The 8,383-nt window shown below is 48.6% G+C and overlaps 2 protein-coding genes across 4 annotated transcripts; one reads left to right on the forward strand and one right to left on the reverse strand.

The window, feature by feature from the left end:
- Positions 1 to 2,025: 2,025 nt before the first annotated feature.
- LOC136991948 (olfactory receptor 4S2-like) lies at positions 2,026 to 6,223 on the reverse strand (the record flags this gene model as incomplete). The annotated part of the gene is made up of 2 exons (XM_067295446.1): positions 5,501 to 6,223; positions 2,026 to 2,226 (listed from the first exon to the last, which is right to left on the reverse strand). Coding segments are annotated over exons 1-2 (924 nt in total), but the record flags the coding sequence as incomplete, so codon positions are not given.
- LOC136991949 (uncharacterized) lies at positions 2,484 to 4,816 on the forward strand. 3 transcript variants are annotated; one of them, XM_067295447.1, is made up of 3 exons: positions 3,365 to 3,787; positions 3,929 to 4,118; positions 4,250 to 4,816. In XM_067295447.1, the coding sequence occupies exons 1-3, from the start codon at positions 3,380 to 3,382 to the stop codon at positions 4,342 to 4,344; spliced, it is 693 nt and encodes a 230-aa protein (XP_067151548.1). In that variant the 5' UTR covers positions 3,365 to 3,379; the 3' UTR covers positions 4,345 to 4,816. The 3 variants fall into 3 exon arrangements, 2 of the variants coding, with proteins under 2 accessions (XP_067151548.1, XP_067151549.1); XM_067295448.1 differs by having other exon boundaries at positions 3,932 to 4,118; XR_010883992.1 differs by lacking the exons at positions 3,365 to 3,787; positions 3,929 to 4,118 and adding an exon at positions 2,484 to 2,565.
- Positions 6,224 to 8,383: the final 2,160 nt, after the last annotated feature.

The raw sequence follows: 8,383 nt of genomic DNA on the forward strand, positions 1-8,383 counted from the left end.
ACTTGCTCTTACCATTGCATGTTTGCAGCATAAATAAATATCAGAACTGTGCTATATGACTGTTGGCACTTAGACATCTGGTCTGTACACGTTTGAAACAAGAAGTAAACGAGGAAATTATTTCAAGACTTTAAAAATGTTTGTGGTCAGGCCTCACTACTTGCCAGGTATTTTTACTCAGGCAATGCAAAATACAGAAGCAGCTGGTTAGTCCTCATATTAAGTCATTATAAGAATCTGGGCCAATGTGTAGAGGAATCAAATGTTGTTGTTGTTGTTGTTGTATTCGCCTTCCATAAACTATGGTCCCACTGTTGCCTGCTTGCACCCGGCAGCCAGAAGAGAAATCAGAAAAATCATGGTGTTCTTCCCCAAAACATTTAAAAAAAAAACAAAACAGTTTTAAAATTATAAGCCTTAGCTTGAACTGGCCGTGTGCCCTAACGCCTCAGCAGTTTCAGTATGAAGGGGGTCAGTGGGCCCCATCTGTCTTTCTACCTGCCCCACCCCGGGTGAGACAGACCAGCCTCTGAAGGCGCCTGTCCCTCTCTGTTGACAATGGTGCTCAGCTAGACAACTGTCCTTCATTGCATGAAGAATTTAGACTGCTACAAATAGGTGGGGATGGTCCCACCTTTAGCTGTGTCCACAGAGTGTGAATGCTGGGTGAGGGACATGCTGGCCCAGGCCTGAGGGACACTATCCCTCTAAGCCTTGAGAATCAGGATTTATCCCAGTTCCGTCCTGCTGGCTGCCATCCACATAACCCACCACGGTGAGGAGAAGACACTGAGACATCCGCAGTGTACTGGTGCATGCCTGTGAAATGGGAACCCACTCTGCCACCCCCTGCATAGAGCAGAGGACATTCGGGGAACCAGAGCATTTGCGACATTGTCCCAGGGTTTGGTCCGTAGATTTGCCGCTCTCCTGTGCAGGGAACACCTTCTTATCTTGAATCACACTTAAGCCATGTTAAGGTGCAACACAAGTGCAAGCCAGTGTTTATAGGGAACATGAAGTGAAGGAAGGAAAAAGAAAGTGCTTTAGTTACTTTCAGAGTGCATTACACAGATGTCTTTCTCCCTCACGCAGCTCATTTGCTCTTTTCCTCCTGGCAAGGTAGGAGTCAGGGTCCCGTGGCTCCTCGTGGCTCCTTCGTCCTTGTGGAGAACCTTAGCTGCTAGAACTAACATCCCTGTGGCAGCTGTGACTGGCTCTGAGATGATTTCATCTTCCATCTTCACATTTCTTCTCTTCCCTCCTGCGGGAGTAGCTGCTCCAGCTATTCCCTTGGAATACATGTTTCTTCCTTTGCCTGGGCCTCTAGATGTGCCCTGTTGGGCTAGGAGTTATCCTGAGTACAGGAATTATTCCCAAACAACTCTTTTTTTTCACTGACACATAAAATTGTGCCCCCCAATGCTTTCTTTGGTGGCGACAATTTCCTACAGTGAGCAATTTATCTTTCACTTGGACCTGTGATTCTCTATTAGTCTAAACAGTAAAATGCAAAATCTGAGGCCGAGATGAAGGGCAGAGGGGATGGCTAGGAAGGAGGGCATTAGTGATAGGTGAACTGCTGCAGAAAGGAAGAGAGTTGCACTGGAATGGGAAGGGGAGAAGCTTCTCCTCATATCATCTGCATCAGCAAATGACCCAACCCACATCTAATATCAGCAGTTTAACTGCTAACCCATGGATTCAGCATATGACAATGCAGTACTCATAAGAAGGCATTCATTTATTTATTTGCTGGTGTCTCGACAGTGCTTGGAAGCCCCAGTCCTGGGCCTGTGCTATTCAAAAAGAGAACATAAAGGGAATCCCTGCTAGTCACAGAGTTTACAATGCCATTCCAATCAAAACATGAACTTTCAGTGTCTTCCTAATTGCTGCAACAGCTAAAACCAAGCTTTTCTTCAAAAGGGAGCTTTCAGTAAATTTTCCAAAATGGAATTATAGTGAGAGACACTTGATTTTCTCAGCTCCTGAGAAAATGTTACCACAGTTCTACACCTCACCCTTTTCTCTCCAAACTTTTCTATTCCACAGTTTTCTCATGGCACTTTTCATCTCCTCATTTCTCAGTGTGTAGATGAGTGGGTTCAGCATGGACGTGATGACATTGTAAAACACAGCTACGCTCTTGTCCTCCGAGAGATTGCTGGATGGGCGTATGTAGGTGAATGTGCATGGCCCAAAGAAGAGAATCACCACAGCAATGTGTGTGGAGGAAAAAGGATGAGCAGGGAGGCACTGCGGGGCGGAACATGGGAAGGTCGTAACGGGCGGAGCACTGCTGCTGGAGAAGAAGGCGGGGCTTTACAGCGTTATAAAAGAGCAGGACACGCTTCATTAAACGCCATTTTGCCACTCCTCATATTGGTGTCTGTGTGGTGATGGTCCGGGGCCTGGGGAGAAGGCCCCGTGCCTCCTCGGTAAGATCGAGAACGGTAACAAGTGGTGACCCCGACGTGATTCCGAGGAGGCGGCTCGGCCGGCGTAGGCACCGGGAGCGTGAGGAAGGGATCCGGATCCGGAACTATGGAGGCCATATGTAAGGTAGTAATGGCCTGCGCCAAGGAATGGCGGGCGCCGCTGAAGGCGAGCGCGATACGAGCGTGTGTAGAGAGGCTCGTGAAGGAGAGAGTGATTACTTCTCCTATGGAGATTCTGCGGGAGGAACTGTGGCTGCAATGCACAGCAGCGCTGGCGGAGTTCCCGATGAACGGGGGATCTGCGAGGGAGTTAAAGGCGTGGGGGCTGATAAGAATGCTCCTGCGGAGAGCGAGGGAGGAACGGGAGACGTGGAAGGCGGCTAGAGAGGCACTTAGAGGGAGTGGGATACGCGTGGGGTCGACAGAGATAGAGGGAGCGGCGGAGGAGACGGTGCCAGAGGGGGGAGAGGAGCGGGTCGAAGAGCAAGGGGAGGAACAATGGGACGGAGGTTTGGTGATGCCAGCCGGGCTGGGAGAAGAGGCTTCGCGTGCCCCTCCACCACACTACCCCTGGGACGAGTTGCGACAGGCAGACAGAGCAGGACAACCTTGCCCTGTCGCGCCCAGTGAGCCCGAGGGGGAAGGAGAAAGGGGGGAGAATGAGCGAGGGAATGAGCGAGAGAATGAGCAAGAGAATGAGCGAGGGAATGAGCGAGAGAATGAGCGAGGGAATGAGCGAGAGAATGAGCGAGAGAATGAGCGAGGGAGAATACGAACACCGAATGAGTGGCTCCCCGGGGCACTCATGGTACCTGATAAGAGCTGGAATCAGGGCGAGTCAGCGGCCAAAGATGGCGCCGGGGACAGAGAAAGAGGGCGGAGGAGAGTCACCTTCGATAGTACGAGATGAGCCAGTGGGAGGGAACGGGTGAGCGAGGATGAGATGGACAGCCTTACAAGGCGGTTTCAAGAAGTCTATCGGGGGGGGGGAGCGCGAGGGAGGCGTGAGAGCGGAGGAGGTGGAGGAGGATGTGGAGATAGGACTAGAGCAGGCGCTGCGGCTCATGCGGAGGCTGGAGAGAGAAGTACAAAAACAACAGCGGATGCTGCAGCGACTGGCCGACACACGATCCCAGGACGATTCCAGTGGCGAAAAGCCCCGAGCCGAGTTATACCTGCCAGATTGGCAACTATCAGCGGGGGCGGTGACATTACGGGGTCTTAAACTCACGGCACCCCCTGAAACGCCGTCGGCGCTGCCGGTACGCCTGGCGCCCGGAGGGCTCATAGAATGGACGCCCATCGACCCAAAGGCCGTGTATGAAGAACTCGGGAAGCTAGTAAAGGTAGAGCCACCCTGGACAAAGATAAAACAGACACACGCAGAGAGCTTCACTGAATTCTGTGACAGGCTCCAGCGGGCCATTGCAGAGTCAGACTTGCCCCCTGAGGCCCAGGGTCCGGTCATGATGGAGTGCCTCTGGCAGCAGAGTGACGCCATGACGCAGGACATCCTGAAAACGATCCCTAAAGGAACACCACTTTCGGTTGTCATCCGCACGGTACTGCAAAAACAGAATCAGGGAACAGCAGCAGCGCAGGCTCTTGTCACGGCGGTGGACCAGATGAGAAAGGGACCACAGCGTTGCTTCTCTTGTGGATATCACAGGGAAGAGGGTATGCTGCGGTAAAACGGGAGGAGCAGATAAGATGGGTTCCAATGAAATGCATAAAACCTGACTTAAATGCACGTACGGGAGGGTCTGGGGTGTAACTAATCATTCTTGGTGAGATTCCATCCTGAACAGGGCGACGCCAGACGGGATGCTGCTGCATGGCTGCATTGATGTTTATCGCCGGCTTCATGATTCCGGGGACCTCAGAGTCATACTGGAGGAGATGAGCACAGGCGCACAGAGCAGCTCACTACTGCATCCCGTTCAACCCCGAGGCGGGGCCGACAGAGACTTTCCTGACGGGGAACAAGTCAACACAGGGGCGTGGATCTTGTCATGGTTTGATTAGAAATGGCTTATAACACTAGGCTTGATAGCACTCACAGTAGTAATAGCGATATGCTGCGGCTTGCTAATTCTGAGTTATTGCTTACGGCATGTACGGCTTAACTGCTTGATAGACATGAGCATAGAGTATATCAATTAATAGTACAGGAAAAAGAGGTTCTAGAAAGGGGGGGAGATGTGGTGGATCTTGGGAAACTGCATAGACAAGATATTTGCATGAGAAGCGGTAGACTAGGCGTAGCGGAAGATCACGCGGTGTGACGCGCAGCCTAGGGGTGGAAACGAAGTGCACCTGTATGTAAGCTTGCACGCAGCCCACAATAAACGCCATTAGACAAATGGCTAACTAACCTGTTTGGCAATCTACCACAGTGGCTAATAGGACTGCTCGCTGAAGGCTTGCGCATTTTGCTAATCCTCATAACTATAGGCTTATGCTTGTGTGTAATACTGAGCTGCGTTAAGAAAGCCTTGCTGAAAGTAGCGGGCCAAGTCTGGATTGCTCGAAAACAAGAAGGAGAACTTCTGGAGGAATGGCTGGGCTTTGGGGGGGGGGATATAGTCTGTTGGAAATGAGCAATCCCGCCTATGCCTTTAAGGTTTTCCCTGAACCGACGAAGACAAGGACACCGCCTGTGTTAAGAAGCGGAAGAAGGGGAGGCAGCACACAGCTCCGCTCACGAAGCTACTAATGCAAGGAACCACCCGATGGCGGTCCCGTCGAGACACGCCGCACTTCCGCGTGTTTTGTTGCGTCCCGCTCGATATAACGAAACAACGTTGATGGGAGAGGGGGAGATGTGGAGGAAAAAGGATGAGCAGGGAGGCACTGCGGGGCGGAACATGGGAAGGTCGTAACGGGCGGAGCACTACTGCTGGAGAAGAAGGCGGGGCTTTACAGCATTATAAAAGAGCAGGACATGCTTCATTAAACACCATTTTGCCACTCCTCATATTGGTGTCTGTGTGGTGATGGTCCGGGGTCTGGGGAGAAGGCCCCGTGCCTCCTCGGTAAGAACGAGAACGGTAACAAATGTGGGACCCACAGGTGGAGAGGGCTTTGTACCGCCCTTCGGATGTTTGCCTTTTCAAGGATAACAAAATGACAATGTAGGACGTGACCAGGATGAAGAAAGAGACCAAAGTAATCATTCCACTGTTGGCAACGACAATGATGCCCACAACATAGGTGTCGGTACAGGCCAGTTGTAGTAGGGGATGGACATCACAGAAGTAGTGGTCAATTTTGTTGGGGCCGCAAAAAGGGAGGCTAACGGTTATGAGGGTCTGCACCAGGGAGTGCACAAAGCCCCCCACCCATGAACCCATCGCCATCCAGCCACACACACGCCTGGTCATGAGGGTGGTGTAGTGCAGGGGTCTGCATATGGCAAAGTAGCGATCATAGGCCATCATTGTGAGGACGAAGATCTCAGCGCCGCCAAAGATATGAAACCCAAATAGCTGTGCCATGCAACCCCCAAAGGAAATGGTTTTCTTCTCAACAAGGAAGTCAGCAATCATTTTGGGAGCTGTGACAGAAGAGTAGCAAATATCTGCAATGGACAGGTGGCAGAGAAAGAAATACATGGGGGAGTTCAGACGTTGACTGCTAACTACAGTGACAACAATGAGCAGATTTCCTGCCACAATAACAATATAGAAGAACAAAAACACCACAAAACATATTTTCTGCACCCCTTGGTTCTTTGAAAGGCCCAGAAGAATGAATTCCTTCACACTGCTTACATTCTCCATGTTGATCAGTCAGGTGCCAATATGCAATATACAGCTTATACACCTGGGAAAACAAAGACAGACACATGATTCATCAGCATTTTTTCATTATTAATGATGAGTTCTATATCAGAAGTGGATACAAACCAAGAAAGATATAGCATTAGTATTAAGCTTATGAAGTGTTTAGTTTCTGTCATGTATTTTTTCACAGCTATTTAATTCTCCACAGTACCAAGCTTCTACCATGGCTTTGGTGGCATGGAGATAGGTGCACTCTGTGATATGTTCCTTAATCCTGGTCCTCCAGGATTTTGAAGGATTGGCTCCATGGCTGGTAGCCTTCCATGCACTAAGGACAAGGCCAGAGTGTTCACCTTGGGCACTACAAGGCAGATAATGCAGCACGTCTGCCCTCAGGGGAGACAAAGTCCCTGACAGCAATCTTTGTAAAATGGGTGTCTTTAAGAATACCCGGAAATATTGCTCAGAATGATGATTTGCTTTATAAGTACACATGATCTTTGAATTCTTGTTTAGAAGGGAAATGTACCCACATGCAGAGAAAAGAACTCTCTTGTGTATATACATTTTGAAACGTAAATATGAAATGTCACAGGCTGAAAAATGAGTTCTGGGAAGGTTATCTATCATGGAGGGGAAAAAAATTGCACATATGACTTAATGTAGTATTTCACATTGTTCTAACTCTCAGCATTGTTTCTATCAGAGGAAGGAAGAATGAAAGACTCTTGTGAGATCTTCTGTCCCAGCACTGTACTGATTTTACCCAGTATGATTTTTGATACACTCTGCATGATGCTTTCAAGGGTTAACTTAGCTTAATGAAGCTAATCTAACTAAACTCCTTCAACAGCCAGTATAAGTCTGATTCATAGGCTGATTCAGAATGACTAAATTAGGGTCCTTTGCAGAACCCTTTTTTCCTCCATTCACTATGAGGAGCTTAAGCAAATTAGCACCACCAGCTTAGAATGACCCTCAGAGAATAATCCCTTTTGTTCCCTGAAAGTAGCGCAGAGCTTTTTGCAATGCCATCCACCTTTTTCAGGTTATGGCTGAGCTCCTTGTCCCTAGGCATTTCTACATCCATACAGTTTCTCATTCGAGACAAGGTCACATTCCAGCATAAACATGGGACTTCTTTGGTTCACCCTGTGTTCCAGCTACAACCCATCGAGCATTACATGTCACTAATAAATGAGTAGCCTACATCTTTAGAAAGAGTGTAACGTCTCTAGCTTGCCATTATGCACCCAGACCACCAGAATTCCCTTGCTCAAAGAAGTCTGGGAACCACCAGATGAAACTCTTCACAGAGAGTTTAAGGTCAGCCAAAAGCAGGCACTCTTTTAATAAAAATATCCACTGTATGGGCTTCCTTCTAGGATCAAAACATTCCCCGTCAGCTGGTGTTAAAATGCACCATTTTAAGTCCTGCAGAATTATATCACAATCAGGTCTTCTCATTTGTGTTGGTGATCTGTGAGCAAATCGGCGGAATGATTCAGTTAATCCAAGTTATCTACCAACTACTTCAATCTGCAGCATAATCAGAAATTCTCGTGCAGGCACAAAATGATCAAGCATCCACAGGAAACACTGAAACTGAGAAAAGCCAAGATTACTTTCAAACCCACAAAGTGAAGCCGAGAGAGGAAGTGGGGAAAGTTAAGGACTTTTCCTATGCTTACAGTTGTACTTACACTAGATGAAAGTTTTTCAAGCAGAAGGGTAAAATTTACATGGATGGTTCCCCTTCAGATATTTCTACAAGGAAAAGGATCAGTAAGAACAACGGGAGGTCAATTTCTCCCTCGTCTTACCAGGTCATGATCCTTTCTACCCCTCTTCCTTCTACTGAGCAACGACGTAGACTTCTCAACAAAATAAATGACAGGGATGAAATGAGCACACCTTTATGGCTGTGCAGTACCCAGTCGAAAAGAAATAGCTGGGCTCCATCCAAGCCAGAGCATCACTGGAAGCATACCACAGCAATCGCAGGGCCATATTTAGGCAGTCAGAAAGCAGTGACCAGAAATGGTCAGGGGAAACTATATGCCTGAATACCAGCAGATGGCAAATTCCTGAGCTAAAAACAAGGTGTGCATCTACAAAAGGACCGATTCACAATTCAGACAGCTCGACTATGTATCT

This window comes from Apteryx mantelli, chromosome 4, assembly GCF_036417845.1.
Source record: "Apteryx mantelli isolate bAptMan1 chromosome 4, bAptMan1.hap1, whole genome shotgun sequence".
NCBI classification, from domain to species: Eukaryota; Metazoa; Chordata; class Aves; order Apterygiformes; family Apterygidae; genus Apteryx; species Apteryx mantelli.

Excerpts from the sequence above, each read along its gene's own strand:
- LOC136991949 (XM_067295447.1), top strand. The coding sequence starts at position 3,380 with ATGAGATGGACAGCCTTACAAGGCGGTTTCAAGAAGTCTATCGGGGGG. Across the intron at positions 3,788-3,928 it reads AACTCGGGAAGCTAGTAAAG|CAGAGTGACGCCATGACGCA; the intron begins GTAGAGCCACCC and ends TGCCTCTGGCAG. Across the intron at positions 4,119-4,249 it reads TGGATATCACAGGGAAGAGG|GGCGACGCCAGACGGGATGC; the intron begins GTATGCTGCGGT and ends CATCCTGAACAG.